The sequence below is a fragment of the Zophobas morio genome, unplaced genomic scaffold, assembly GCF_036711695.1.
Source record: "Zophobas morio isolate AGI-343-1 ecotype UQ-CSIRO unplaced genomic scaffold, CSIRO_AGI_Zmor_V1 ptg000005l, whole genome shotgun sequence".
Classification (NCBI taxonomy): domain Eukaryota; kingdom Metazoa; phylum Arthropoda; class Insecta; order Coleoptera; family Tenebrionidae; genus Zophobas; species Zophobas morio.
This window is the reverse complement of record NW_026972110.1, coordinates 8,001,486-8,018,151: the sequence shown is the minus strand read 5'-3', so window position 1 is coordinate 8,018,151 and position 16,666 is coordinate 8,001,486. Positions and strand designations below refer to the sequence as shown.

Sequence of the window (16,666 nt, the reverse complement as noted above, 5' to 3'; positions counted from 1 at the left end):
TGATTATCAATATAAAGATGCAAAATATTCACACACAATTCATTTTTACAATTTTGCTGTTATTTTCACGAACAAAACAAATTATGTAGGTATTAATTACACTACACTAATCTATACATTACCTCTTGCTTCCTCTATCATTTCCAAACCAAGGCGGACAGCGCAGAATGGAGGATGTGTCTTTACTTTTAAACATCCCAAAACTTTAAAAGAAACAAAAGTTTACAACTGTTAACTGTTTTCCCCAAGTTTAAAGATCTTTTGACTACCTTGCGGTCATTTTCATCCGGTGTTTAATATAATCATAAATTTTTAAATTCCGTAAAAGTCAAGTTTAACGAAATGTTAATTAATGTATAGGAATGAAGTCGGAAGTGGTTAAAATGTTGTGGCTGCAGCACCCCTCTTCATTTACTGCCACCAATTTTTCAATTTTTCAAACGCTACCCCTTTTTGATATGTAGACTTACTTAAAAATGACATTTGACCACGTAATGTAACTTATTTTCACGAGTTATATTCAAGCAAGATAATGATTTGTAAAAGTTTATATCACAAAGTTGTTTACAGCAAAACAATATATTTTATGAGGATGACATCATTAAATATTCAAGTTAAAAACAAACGGAATTTATCAATTATTTATACTTACTTTTTACATATTATAAGTTCTAGAAATTTTGTTTTAATAATAATTTAGGCTCATTAATTTTGTTCATTGTTACACTATTGCTAAATTATAAAAAAATGAGCCCTTTCTGATACTTCAAAGTTATTTAGGCCGAAATTCCCTCTCCGTTAAAACACTTACAATCAAACAAATCCACTTTCCAGGACAAATTACAAAATTTGATTTAACGAATTTATTTTTTTTATGATAACCCCCATGAGTTAAACTAAGTTAAACCTTAAATTAATTACGCCACATATAAGAAAGAATTTACATAATATAATTACGTCACACTTTATCAATAATTTTAAACTTACAAGAATTTACACGAAATTAAATCATGTGTTATTTCAAATGCTTAATTATTTTAGATCGTATCCACAGATTACTTCGTGGAGCGAAGAAACACAGATTTAATACAATCAAAATCACAATAAGCTAGCTGGTCTCGGGAACTCTTACTCTAGAGCGGCACCGTCGAGAATAAATATGTTCAGTACAAGCCGCAAAAATATTATTAAACATGGAAGAAAAATATTAACCCCTTCCCCGTTTTTCGAGTCCAAAGTGCTTTCTCTCAAAATGGACAACTTTTAGACCAGTTTAAATGCTACAAATGAATTGTGAATGAATCTCGGGTGCGAGGTTAAAGAGTGTGTTTGTTATAATGTAATACTTAAACATCCAGAAGCTTTAGTTATATATAATACGTCAAATTTTCTACCTGCTATTTTGCATTGTCAAACGGGTGGAATTCCTCTGAAAATGTACGGTTTCCTATATTACTAATATTCTTAATTTATTTTTCAAATTATTCAAATGCGGTTTCAGTTTTTTTTTTGCCTCTCAGCGCGAAATTTTAATTCAAACTGGGACACCACAAACATGTATTTAATAAGTTTTTATGTGAAAGTTCGGCAAAAGATATACTGCGGTTATGGTTCCTCAACTTGCGGTAATTTTTTCCAATTCGTCACAGTAGAGGCAGCAAATCCGCTTACCTTCTCTTATTGTTGCAGTATCAAATAAAAATTATTTCAATATGCCACGTGGCCTACGTAATTATTTCAGTACGGCACGTGATCTACCTAACTGTATGACGTGTCATTGCTTGTATTTATTGAATTTTATGAGGGATCCGCTGAAAAATGCTTATGAAGTCAATAATACACGAAATATTTCTTTATTAAAATTTATATGTGAGCGACACTCCATAGCCTCTTTTCCGAGGCACCACTAATCGACACACGTGAGTAACATGAAATTGTTCAAAATAATAAGAGAAAGTTTAATATTCTTTTATTTTCAGTCTAATTTATAAAGAATCGATACATCTTACGTAATTATCTGGGAACGTATCCTACTTACAAAGTAATAATGAAAAAAAATATGCATCACAGTTTCAAAGGAATAAATATACATTTAACAAAACAGAAGAACACTCCCCACACAAATAATTTGTAAATTATTCCATTTCCTCATATTTATCAATATTGCCCATTACTTTCCATGTAGGTTACCGAAATTATTTGCGTGTTAGTGCTTTATTATAAACTCTCATACAAATATCGCATGAATATAAATATTACAAATACTCTGAACTGGATCGTTACTTCATGCTCAAAAATTCTCTAAACTGTAATTGCAAAAAATTATATAAATATTTTTCAAATATGCATCGAAATCCATTGTTAATGGCAACTATATATCTCAACCAAACTCATCTACAACATGCTTAGAAACGTCTTTATAAAAGCTTAATAAATAGGTATTTTTTTCGTGATGGTTTTTCTGCACATGTGACACGTTTTGAGGGTATCTGCACATTTCGAACATGTTCCGTGTCCGCACAGAAAGACAACATTTCGTTTTCTTTCCATGCAAATGCTGCATGCGTGACTCTCCTCAATTTCTGCGATTTTACATTCCAAGTACCTCATTCTTTCCGCACTAGGCTGTCTTGATTTGGCCGGAATGACTCTCCCGTCTTTTGTGATACGCTTCTGAACGATGGAACCGCATTGTAAGCACTTCTTCATACGCGACGAACAGTCCTCACAAGCTGGTTTATGATTGCAAGGTTCTAACCGAACGTTTTCTTCAGATAGTTCCGAGCAAACCAAACACTCGACTGGCTTACTGCTTACAATCTCGTTTTGATAATAATGATTTTTATGATTCGGGGAGTTCTCCTGCGACGTGCTACCAATATCAAATATTTTGTCGTTCTTCTCCCGTCTACTTCTACGGGTATTTTTCGATTCGTCGTTGCTTAGATTTCTAGCCGGACTATTTTTCGGTGTATTGTCAGTTAAATTATAGCCGTCCGTCGAGTGTCTCGCTTCGTTTAGATTCAAAGACTCTAATCCCAAAGATTCCTGAGTATTCTGTTGTATTTGATTACTATCTAAATTTGGCTTGTAACTTTTTAGCAGTTCTTGTAAACTTGATTCTTGAAGTAGACTCAAGGCAGATTGTCCTTTACTATTAAGAGCATCTAAATCTATTCCCATTTGAATGAGGTAACAAGCGATTGCGATAGCCAATCGGAATTCGGAAACTTGACTTATACTTTCATATATAGTAAAAATATCTGGACTATCTTCTTGTCTTATTTCCCCGTTCAGATGGGATTTTTTAATTAAAACTAAGTGTAAAGCTGTATCTTCATCTTCATCTTTGGCGTTTATGTTGGCCTTCAGTTTGATTAAGAGTTCAATAACTCCGCAATGTCCTGGTAACAACGACAACATTTCACTAGATTATGTCCCAGGGGCAAAAGAAAAAAAATCCAAAAACTTATAATTCACGTCAGACAGAATTTTAAAAATGGTAACGATCATCGACTTTTAATTTAATTTACTAATTCACTTTAATTTATTATGTAGGATACTAACATTGTTACAATCATTTTAAAACTGTTAAAAATATTTTCTACGAACAAACATTTAGTATACATTGTTATGACCTCCGTATTTTCTTTACCTAATAACGGATACTTCTTAAAATGTGTCAGTTTATTCTTGTATTATTTGTATAATAAATAAACACATCACAAGTATAGTCATGCTCACATAAATCCCGTACAGCTGACAATCTGTATTTGTATCCATACTATTGATTTTGTATTGATTTCGACATAACGTAAAACAGAGGTTGTACGGGATTTATGTGAGCATGACTGTACATATGTTATTACATTGAATGTCCAAAGTCTGTGTGGATTTTATAAAGTCACCAGATGCTGGATTATGTTTTTGGCAATAAAATGCATTAGTGATCGTAAATTTCGTTTTATACTCCCGCCAAAACAAAATATCTAATATTTTATAAAACACAAAAAAATTCAAAACAAAGAGAATTAATTAGAAGTATAGTGAAACATTGACAATTTCTGATTCTATCGTCATTAACTGGTTCCAGAAAAAAGAGCTAAAAAACCCACAAAAATATATAAATTAAGTAGTTGAAATATCAAAACAACGGACCATATTTAACTAAGCACCATATGGAAATCTTCTAAAGGAGAGTTTGCATTCCATATTCCATGTTCATAGCCTGGCTGTCACGATCAGAAATGTTGCTTATCTTTATGATAACGATCCACTGAATTAATAGCGAAATGTCATGAACGCTAACAATTTATTCGAGTCATCTTCAGTTTGCTTTTCACAATAAACACTCTTCTTTTCATTTCAAATACATCTAGTCTCGGCCCAACTGTATGTCACTTTATGTTTGTAGTTCGATACCATACTAATATCGTGCGATCGAAAATAAAAGGAATTAGAGTTGGCTATGACGTCAATTGTATTGGCGGTCTACTCTACAACTGACACATCACAACATAGTGTCAGCCAGCTGACAGAGCTTTCACTAAAAAATTATTAGGAGTATTACGTTCCCTTGTCCATCTTTTGGGCAAGAGATTTCTGCTCCAATAAAACATGTTTTCAAAAAATCCAAAAAACATCAACGCCTAATGATAAAAAAATGATTGTTGAAGATTAATTATATCAATATATATTTTAAATTAAATGCGTGCGGTAGTATCAACAAACGCTTGGCAGGCAATGCTAAATCTACTTCAGTTTATTTCCGATCGAATAGTACGTTTGACATCAATTGATTGTAGGGAGTATATTCGATATATCTACCTTTTTTTCACTAGCTTAAAAGATTAAATTTGTGTTACATCCATGTAAATGGTGTCGGTGTAGTTAACTAAAGTCGAAGGAGCTCAGCTAATTTTCTATGTAATGTATATACATAGTTTTAACCAATTTCTTTTTTTTTTAGTTAAATGTTCGGCCCAGAAACCGAAAATTATGGTGCCAACTCGTACAACCTAGTTTTATTTGGTGTTTTTAAAAAGAATATTACTATTTTTTTTTTTGTACTTTGTTGGCAAAGGGGTAAGCAAACGTTCTAACACAGGTTCACGTGTCCAAAATAATACAGTGAGATCTTAATTTTTGTCGTTTCGTTAAATGGCCTTAAACTCAGTCTAACTTCCAACAATCAATAAGCCAAGAGTCAAACAAAAGATGAACTATGTAGTTAATTTTTTGTGGCTAAATCTAGACAGAAATAATTTTCATCTAGAGTGGAAATTGATACATATTTTCAATAAACTACGTACTAATTAAGAACTATATAATTTTTGCATTTACTATTACAACCAAGCAATATAATAAATAAGAATAAAAGTATATAGTAGGTACAGCGGTAGAATGTGAATGAATTATAAACCAAGTTACTAAAACCTTGCCGCAACAAAACATCTAAGTAACTGTCGGTAAAATTTTATTTCTTCTTGGTTTTATATTGGTGATACGAGTATTCGCGCCTTTATATTTCTAGGTTCCTTGAAGTTCAAATATTTAAATGTAAAAACATGACCATTTGTTTAGATTTTGAACGTCCGTCGACGATAAAACTATTATGCAAATTGTTTGCACATTTCACGGTTCTAAAATCCCACTATTTCTGTGCTCTAATTATTTGCGAAATTATTATTTTTAAATAATTTACACGTGATACAATTATGCGCAACAAATATTAATATTGGCATGACGAGTGTTGGTGTTCAATTTTTATCACTTTTCATTAATATTCCTGTTTTTGTTCAGTAGGTACTAGCGTATAACCATAAAAAGAATATAGTTTCAAAATATGAATCATGTTACAGACAGAAATATTTCTATATATCTGGTTGCACATAAAAATATTGATTTTTAATTTCTTTGAACTTCAGTTTTATGTGCGATAATAGTCCATGGATTCATGTTTTTCAAAAACAACATTTACAACGATCAAATACAATTTTTAAAAATGTCATAGTAAAATTTAGGATTATAAGAAAAAATAAAATGTAAAACCGAAATTGTTCAACAGAACTTGACATTTGGAGATACATAGTAATTTTTGCGCAAATGACATTTTGCTATAAATTCTACACAAAGTAAAATATTAACTAAAATTCTGGTTGTTTTTTTCAAGTCATACGGGAGCAGTGCTAAAACATTAAAACTTTTTAAGTGGCTCTTCAAAATCTTCTTAAACAAAGAAAACATTTAATGTTTTTTTAATAAAGATCACCAACACCGTACTTATCCACCAAAAGTTCACATGCCAACACGCAGGAAAACTGGCATAAGCTCGTCTTTAAGCGATGAAGAGTTGCAGGAGCATTCCACGAAAAACGGGAACTTACAATATTTTTAAAAATAAAGTAAAACAATAAAGTTTTTACGCATTTTGATTGCTTAAAATTCTTAAAACCCGCAGTCAGCCACAATTTATAAATATCACACAAATACATTAACTTATGTCAAAATGTTTGGCAAGAAATGCATCACATCACTGCATACGGAACCACTTCGCTGAAATTTCTAATAAATGCTCTAGATTTTACAAACATAAAAAATATTAAAAACGCATGTGATTTATTGTAATTTATTTGATTATTATTGTTTATGTTTAGTTTTGTCATTATGGTGTGTTCTGTGTTGATTAATTATTAAAATTGTGAATTAGAATGTTTTTAATTTAATACTATTCACACATGTCCCATACGTGACCGTTTAAAAATAATTTGTTATGAAAAAACCGTCAAAGACAATAATTCAAAATGATAACCAAATTAAAAATTGTACTTCTACTATTAATATATAAAGTACACCCTCTTCGGATAATTAAAACGAAGCAGATATAACAAAATTTCTTCAATACATTTAGAATATGAGAATTTTTGATGTCCCATACGTGACATACTTTAGTATTGAATTTGTTGTAATTTGCAAAACAAAAACCTAAAAACAAATTGAACAAAATTGTTCAAAAAACTCTCAATTTTTCTAAGGTAGCCGCCACTCTGGTCATTTCCGCTTTATAAAAGTAATGTGACTAACTTTTACATAAAATTATTGTTACAAATGTCCCGAACGTGACAGTGGAATGCTCCTGTAACACAATTTTGTACTTACCATACTCAAAATCATCTCGAGTTCTCGATACATATCTCATATTTTTATAAGTTTGCGTAAATTTAGAATTAAAATATCATTTCGTTTATTATTTATGAGAATTTGTCTAAAAAATTTCAAAAATCACACGGTACTTACGACTAATAGATAAGTTAATGCTCAATATCATATGAACGAAAAAAAAATCTAGTAGACCGTACGATTTATTTTTAAAATAATGATATGGGCATAGCAATTATTTGACCATAACTATCAAACTGAACAAGGAAAGCGTTGGTGTTGGCAACACCATTATTTTAAAAATAAATTGCACGACTTAGCAGAATATTGACAGAGCGAGAAAGAAAAATACCACGTCAGATAAAGCAAAAGTGACCGCAGTAACTCATACATTCTCAATGTGACACCTATAATTACATAATTCACCGCGATAGGTAATAAAGTCACAAAACTATTAAAAAATTTGCCAATTATATTCTTGTCATTTGTCACTGTCATTCTCCGTATGTAGTTTCTTATTGGACTTTCTCTTAAATTTTCTTGTATTGATATCAATTTAAGTACGGCCTCAAAACTTCGCTGGGCTTCAAATCTATTTGTGTAAGACAATAGTCTACATCAGTTACAAATAACTGGTTGTAGATGATGTTTAGTAACAAGGACAGAAATGTTATTAATGTCAATTCCAACAACTATCTGATAAAATGCTACCAACATAATTCTCTTTAATAAAAAAAACTTCTATAGAAGTTACCCAGTGCAGTTTTTTGTTAGGCTGGCAAGATATTTACAGTTTTATGTCAACATGTCAACAATAAACTGTCAAGTATTTTCACAAAAAATGTCATACTGTGACGAAGGTTTTCAAAAAAATTCAAACAAAACTATTTAAATTACACAGCCAAAACCGTTTGTTAACCATTAAACAATTTTTTTAACACACCAAATAGTACAAGTATTTAAGAAAACACGGATGTTTTAATTTATTCTAATTATAAACCGAAATTTTATAATAATCTGATCGATCTGACGTGAATTACAAAACAAACAATGAAATGTACTTACCTTGACTGACCGCAAGGAGAAGGGCAGTTTGATTTCTATTGTTTCTTAAATTAATATCCGCCTGACCTACGTGGACAAGAGTTTCGACCACTTCTTTGTGACCATTCAAGGCCGCCAAGTGCAAGGCCGAAAAGCCGTCATCTTTTTTCACATCTACCAGCTGCCTCGCTTGCGTTAAAAGCTTCCTAGTGGCGAAATTTTTTCCTTTGAGCGCGGCATGATGCAAAGCATTGAATCCCCTCTTGTTCCGAAGAGTGAAATCAATGCCACTTGCCGCGCACAACAGTTCTACCACCTGATAACTATCTTTTCCGATGGCATCGTGTAAGGCAGTGTCGCCGTAAAGGTCAGTACAGTTCGGATCAGCACCAGCCGACAGCAAAATCTGAACACATCGGGCCGGCTGCTTGTGCGCTGCAATGTGCAAGGCAGTGCAGCCGCTGCGATTGGCAGTGTTTAGCTCCGAACCCGCCTTGATGAGGAGATCCAGTACCTAAATAAATCACAAAATAACGCAAGTTATTTATTGTGTCAAGAAGACACCCAAAAATATATGCATAAATAATAATGTCAGTGTTAGATCGTGGAGAGAACTATGTACTGTCAAAGTGATAGCTAAAATTAACGTTAAGTCCATTAATGTTTTAAGTGCATGCTTTCATAAGTGATTCTAACATTCAAGTGGGCACTGATATGTTCCGTCTCTTTGCGAGAGTGTAACTATACAATATATGTAATACCAACGACAGTTAAAATGTCATAATTCTTCTGACAGATGACATTTTAAGCATGTTACGTAAACTTTTAAAATGTCTACCATTGCCAGGAAGTGGCAAACCTGCAACATTTACAAATTTCACAGGTCATTGAATGTAAGAAATACTTATGAAAGCTCTGTATATGATATGTTGTAATAAGAATAGAATAAGAAAGACAGACAATAGAAACACAGTGTTTTATAATATTATATATGTATAAATGCATATAAAGGTGCAGACAAAACTTAACGATAAAGTGGATTCGCAATATACAACATGCAATATACGAATCTTCTGAAAGCTCTGACACAAATGACGTTTTTTGGTTGTTAAGTTTTATCTCCGAATTTAGAATTGACATCAAACGTCCTCCTAAAGAAAATTAAATAAATAAATTAAAAAATTCGAAAGTCTGTCAGCTAGCGAGTCGTCCGAGTTTGTTCTTGAACTAAGTGTACCAACCATTGTGTAACTAGTTACCCTTGTAATATAGAAACATACTACACACTGTTACATAAAACTTCTTTTAAAAGTGATCATGAAGCGTAAAGAGAACGACGTTTTCGAGGCGGTTCTTTATACGCAACACTAGGACAGATACTAGAAAGTACGAAACAATATCCATGTCGGTGTATAAATAGGATGTAAAAATTTGAACAGGAAATCATAACGAGTTGTATCAGGTTTATTTGAGTATAGAAGAACTAGTCTCTCTAAAGCTTCTGTTGTTTAATGCAACAGAAAAACTGATAATCTTAACGTTACTTCAAAAACCTAGTATGCAAGTAGTCGTAAATATGCATTTTATATACTGACCGGCAAAAAAAAACGGCCACGCCGAAATATTTCGCAAAATCGCTTTAAAAATTATTAATGGGAGTAACAAATTTAAGTAATTGTAAGAAATATATTTATATATTTATACAAATGTATACTGTTATGAAATAAACCCATACGCCGCTTCGATACGACACCTATTGGTTTGCTCGAGGGCTTTCTAGTATGTACGGCGAAGACGGTTCGACAAAAAAGTGCCTAAAAGCGGTTCTGTGGAAGTCTATCCAGAAAGGAACGTATGGGTTTAAATAGAGACCACCGTCGGGAGCAATCAGTTTTAGTCCAGTCAACGAGATAATATTAGAGTCTAAGTTGAGTCGGAATTATAATCGCTGTGTAGTTAGTTGTATAAATTTGTATTACTGAGGAATAAATTGTTGAGTTTAAATTATCGCTCGAATTAACAATACAAATATATTTCAATCATGTACATTAGGGTGATTCAAAAAAAAAAAATAATTTTTTTTTTTCGTGCAAAGAGGTTCAAAAGTTTCTTTTCAACGTAAAAAAATACCAGTTAAAATTTGAGCTCTTAATATTAATATTAAGACCGTCCGCATCGCGTTTTTCTATTTCCCATAAGAATAACATGGGAAAATTTTTGTTTGCACCTTCTGATTTTTATTGCTAGCCCGTCGTGTGTCGTGAAAAAAATTCAATCACATATTTTTATAGAGAATTGAACGCTCTACAAAAAGTGTCTCCTATGATTGTGCGAGAAACCTGATAGTTGAAGAGTTATTTTAGGCTAAAGTTAAATTTATCCAAATTTTGACGTTTTTGATGCATTACAATAAATTTGATGGTCTTATTGGAATAAATCACCACAAAAATTTATACACATTTTAAATTTAGTTTTTTAAACAGTAATTGTTTATAATTTTATGCTATAATAAGGCCAGTAAAACTCTTTCCGAACATTTTCAGCATCAGTGGGTTAAAAAATCATAGTCAGGTTTCTCGCAAAATCATAGGAGACACTTTTTGTAGAGCGTTCAATTCTCTATAAAAATATGTGATTGAATTTTTTTCACGACACACGACGGGCTAGCAATAAAAATCAGAAGGTGCAAACAAAAATTTTCCCATGTTATTCTTATGGGAAATAGAAAAACGCGATGCGGACGGTCTTAATATTAATATTAAGAGCTCAACTTTTAACTGGTATTTTTTTACGTTGAAAAGAAACTTTTGAACCTCTTTGACACGAAAAAAAAAATTTTTTTTTTTTTTGAATCACCCTAATGTACATACATATGTATTTCAGAAGGAACTACTTCCATCTACTATGATTATAGAGAATCTTTAGTAATGGAAAAATGTATCTTAAAAATAACCTAGTACAAAATAAAAACTATTTGAATACGAATTTGACCAACTCATTTTTTCCATATTGAAATGTTACACTCATTCCCATAATTTTAAATGCGAGGATAATGTACTTCTACCCTTACATTTCTTAAAATTCTCAGCATGCGCAGGTAAAATTTTTTATCTTATTTTCACATTGTTTTGTTTCACTTAAAAAAAACAAACACCCTGTAATTTTCGAGCACCACCCACCCTCCTGGTTTTCAGCTTTCGTTTTCTCAAGATATATGTTTAAAAGAAACATAGTTTCTGGATCGCCTTCACAACTGTATCTTATATCGAGAGAGCAATAAAAAACACAATCAAAAGCAGCAATGGATCTTTGAAAGTGTGTCTATGATAGTCGCATTTTTAACTCAGACGTTCAAATTGACAATAATCTGACGAGGCGGATATTCCATCAAAGACAAATTTTCAAAAATTCATGGCTGTCTTTGATCGTGTTTTCAGTCGATTTTGTCCACAATTTTCTTAAAATATTTTAAAATGGATCGCATCAAATCCCTTTTTATACAGCGTGAGTCAGGTAAAAGGGGACTCGAATAACTTTTTTATTTATGAACCTATGTTAATGGAGTTTAGTAAGTACATCGTTACGAAATAAACGCATGCGCCGCCCCGCGCAAAAAATACTTAGCAAAAACAATATAGAACAAAAAACAGAATAATACGTAGTAATAAAATATAGGGTGTTTTATTGAAAAAACTGAAATATCAATATTTGAATATATTACATAATTATTTTTTATGTAAACGCTCTGTATAATTAGACTTAATATGAAAATTTATCTTAGCAAACAAAAAACCGACTGTTCCAAACTTTTGCAAACGCTTTAAGGTTGTCATCGAGATGGTAAATCGATAATCAATATTTATTTGTTCATTCCCTTCAAAAACTTGATGACGTCATCTCAATTTTTTCTGCAAGTGCAGATTTTTGGGTAAAAAATTAAAATTGTATCAATAATATATAAATAATAAATTTGTAAATGCATCCCTACCAAACCTATGAGCGTGTCACGCCAAAAATAAAAAATGTGTCTACGTGTTTATTAATCCGCTAATATTTTTTTATAAAAATCTACAGTCAAAGAAATATGTATGCGAAAAAACCATTCATATGCTCCGAGTTACATTCCCGGGAGCAAAAGAAGAAAATATGTAAGTAATATTAAAACTTTTTAGGTTAACTTTTAAAATTCACATAACGGACTTTTCATTTGTCTATACATAAAACACACTTATCAATTCAGCAGAATAGTTTAAAAATTGACTTATATTCCAACAGATTCTGTTCGTTACAATGAAGAAGAAAAAACTATTTTTTTATTTATTTTACAGTTCACGCCTCAAGGATAGAACGTACTTGGTGTTTCTAACTTTAAATTTAAAACCGAATTTAATAATTATAAATTTTCTTTTTAAAATTATAACCTGTTTTAGAAAAATCAACATGCTAACGTTACATTTTAAAAAGTGTAAGGATTAGAATCGAGTGCAATACAAAAGAGGCCATCACGTGGTTTGTGGAGTGTCGAATTTATTTCGATCGAGTCCACTGTTAGTCCGAAAGCGAAAACGTCTTTGCAGTGGCGTCCAACCAGAAGAATATATTATTTTTTCCACATTTAATAAATAATAGTAACAATTTTATGAATGGGATTATAAAATTATTTATATTTTCTTTTATCATTGAAATTCACAATGATTTTTTGAAAGTACCTAATATTTACTGTAACTACGTAACCTTTTGTGTGGTCTAGAAGCCACACATCATAAGCTCCACCCCTGGCCTCTTTCGTTCTGCACTCGATTTTATATAATTTTTGAATTTAAATTTTAGCAACTTATTTAAAAAAAAAACTAAGATTTTTTCTACAAGAACAACAGTTTATGTATTCGATTCGATTTAGGCTTTAAAAAAAAATTTTAACCCTACCTCTGGCTGATTACCAAAAGCTGCATAATGTAAACAAGTGTCGCCATCGTTATCGCTGGCGTTGACGGAAGCCCCTGCATGAAGTAGCAGTCTCACTATAGCTGCATGCCCCTGATGTGCTGCCACCTGCAAGGCAGTTTTCCCACCGCTTCGCATGTCAACCATATTGCGTGACACCCCTTCGAGCAGTCTTTGTACGGTTTCCAAATGACCCTGAGCTGCCGCTCTAACTAGCTGATCGGCCACTCCATTTGTTTGATTATCCGCTGGATTGGTCGGTGGCCATTCCACTAAAAGTTAAAATCAGATTGCGAATCACTTACAAATTTCATACAAACTTGACGGTTCTTGTCTTTGATTTTGAGTCGCCTGCATTGTATTCGCAAGTTCCGCTGCACTTCCAGGCACCAACCTGACGCACTGCGGATTCAGAGTCCAAGCATGTCCATCGAGTTGTACACGCAGATCTCCATCCGAGTAGATTTTCAATATTTTGCCTAATTTACCCAACGACTAGAATTCGTTTCAATTATTAAATTAAGAAGTTTACACTTAAAATAACGGTTACATTTTTCATAATTTCGATCCATTCCCCGTGGCCTTTCTGCAATTCCTTCACTTTTTCAATATCGGTTCTTAAGCATACAATGTCGCCTACCGCTACCGAGTTAACCTTAGATAGAGTGACTGGATTGAAAGTCCACCGATTGTGGCACCCTTCATACTGTACTCTAATATCACCTTTGTCAGTAACTCTGTGGACTCTTCCAATTTTTCCAATGTACTACAAAAATCACCTGTGAGAAATATTTGATTCCAGAAGAACACATATCTACTTCGGCCATTTTAGGATTCCATCCACCGTGACCTTGTTGCATTGTCTTCAACTGTTCTTCCGAGACGACTACTTTAACTTTATCCCCAACACTAAATGGTGGAGGACCTGATCTTGCAGGACGGGCTACTGCTTGTTCGATGTTATGACCTGTATATTTTTTATTCCATACAATATCTAAATTTTTTGAATATTTTAAACATTAATGTTGCAAATTATTTCAGTCAGTTCAACGACTAAGAAACTATTTTGCTTTAGTAAGACACCAAAGAAAAAATTTCGCGGTTGACCAACCAAAAACAATTTTAATTGCATAACTTAGTGCATTAAGGATTTCTTGTCAGGTATTGTAAATTTACCAGCCGGTCATTATACAACCTTATTTTTCAACTTATTTAAATCACAAACTTATTTAAAATATAGAACGAAACATTCCAATATCAATATACAAGGTGATAGACGATTATAAAACTAGCTTAAATGATACTAAAGAAAATTTTTGAAACCATGAAACGAATGTATGAAGTACATTAAAAAACTGTTAATATTTCACAATTTTCCAGTGAAGCAATTAAAAAATAATTATAATGTCAGATATCAGTGTACAAATTTAAGTTATTGTTGTTACAAATGAGACGATTTAATTTTTTTAACAATTAAAAAATTTCACGTAAAAACCTTGAATTTGGTAACACTATTTCCAGTTTTAAAGTCGGAAATTCAAGCTAATACTATCATAAATAGATCTGAAAAATTCGCTTATTGTTATTCAAGATACACAACATGAAGAGTTTATGACACAACTGTCGTTTCAATTGTTTCATTCATATTTATGATGGCGACAAATCTTGCTAATTTCATTTAATAAACAGCGTTGTCATACTAACTCCCCTTTCTCACCCTCAAAATAACTCATAATAAACAAACTGAAATTATGAATTTTTATTATTGCTCCATCAACTTTAACTACATATTTCTTGAAAGCATATTTTTGTTGATGAGCCAATTCTAGAAACTTTACCTAAATAATGAGTACATATTCTAAAAGTTTATGTGCACGTAATTATTAGTTTTGCTCTTAATAACATTCTCAGTAGTACAGAAAGTTTATTAATAAAATCGGCCAAATGGAAAATAACGGCTCATAATTAAAATATTCCATTTCTATTGTTTTGCACATATGTTAACTAGGCAGTTACATATTCATACAGATAGCGATCTATAAACACCACGTAAATCCTTAATAGAGAGCTCAACAAAAGTGAAAACGACAATACGTTGGCTTATTAATTATGACAGCGTTATCAAGCAATTGACTAAGCAACCTCTAATATTAAAACATGAAGTGCAATAAAATAAAACAATTTGTTTAGGACAATACATAAACAAATATTTGAAATGTTTATAAACATGAATGTTAATAATATTTAATGTTCATTAGCACACTTACCTAATACTGGAAGATGTTCTGGATAGTAAGACCCTCCTGAAGCTGGCTCTACAAACTTTATATCACAATCGCCTTTATGTCCTAAACGATAAACATTGGTAGATCCAGACAACCAAGTAACATTGGCCACAGATCGACTGCTTTCTTTATCCCAACCCCTAATATCTAAAACCCTGCCCACTTTACCCTCACCACCATCTTGATTGCCCCATTCCCAATTATATCCTCTTACTACCTTGGCGCCCACAAAAATCCCCTTCAATTCACTCTTGTGGCCATTTTGCCGGGGCGGCAAATCAACCCTGTAAAAAGTACCTTAACAACCGCTTATTTTGGCAATAATAAACTTACCCCACAGCTGTGGCTGTATCAAATCTCTTAAAAGTGTGTCCAAGATCATGTTTATCCCCATGGTAACACATATAACAAAGATCATAATCATAACAAACATTACACTTATACTTCATTCCAGATATGCCCTGGCTCTTACAGCCATCACAAACTATGTTCGGATGTTTGACGCCTAAAATGAAAAGTATTAATTGCATGAATAATTAATTTCAAGGCCTATTGTTCTGTTTTTTATTCATGAGAGGTTGCCACAACTTCCTGAAATCTTTAGGAAGCTGACTAAATTCTTTAATCTACTCTATTATCGCTGTTTTAATTAATTTACCTATTTGTGCATTGTCAATGACACGGAGGTCATATTTGCCCAAATACCCAACTCTATAGTTTGTGCGCGTCCCATTATCCCACTGAACAACCACTGTTTTATCAGGGGACCCTACACTACCGGATTTTCCAATTTCACATACCGTACCCACAAATCCCTCGCCCCCATCTGAAATTTTTTATAATTAAACATAACCTTAACCTCTTGATAAATACCTTGGTTGCCCCAGGACCAATCAGGACCCCGCACAATTCGCACACCTGGTGTTAACATTTCGTGTAATTAATACATTTGTTTGTAACTTAATTCATTACGTGGAACTCTAGGGGTGTATTAACCCCTGATTCATCGTCTTTATGAGTTGAACGTTCACGCGATTTTCACTACACACACTTATATAAGGATATTAATTTAGAAAAGTTACATTAAAAAGAAGCACTTCTTATAGTTTCACGTTATTATCGTTCAAGTGGTAAATGGAAAGTTGTTTATTATTGTTACATTTGACAGGTAGTGAGTTGTTGCGGTTGTTGTTTGTGATTCACGACCAGAGGAAAAGGTGGCAGCACTGCAGAAT

At 32.4% G+C, this 16,666-nt stretch overlaps 1 protein-coding gene across 1 annotated transcript; it reads right to left on the bottom strand.

Annotated features, from left to right (window-relative positions):
* Positions 1-1,952: 1,952 nt before the first annotated feature.
* On the bottom strand, positions 1,953-16,636 carry Mib2 (mind bomb 2). The gene is made up of 10 exons (XM_064046842.1): positions 16,305-16,636; positions 16,090-16,257; positions 15,765-15,936; positions 15,414-15,715; positions 13,965-14,113; positions 13,697-13,912; positions 13,467-13,641; positions 13,129-13,418; positions 8,224-8,716; positions 1,953-3,404 (listed from the first exon to the last, which is right to left on the bottom strand). The coding sequence occupies exons 1-10, from the start codon at positions 16,360-16,362 to the stop codon at positions 2,428-2,430; spliced, it is 3,000 nt and encodes a 999-aa protein (XP_063902912.1). The 5' UTR covers positions 16,363-16,636; the 3' UTR covers positions 1,953-2,427.
* Between the last annotated feature and the right edge of the window lie 30 nt (positions 16,637-16,666).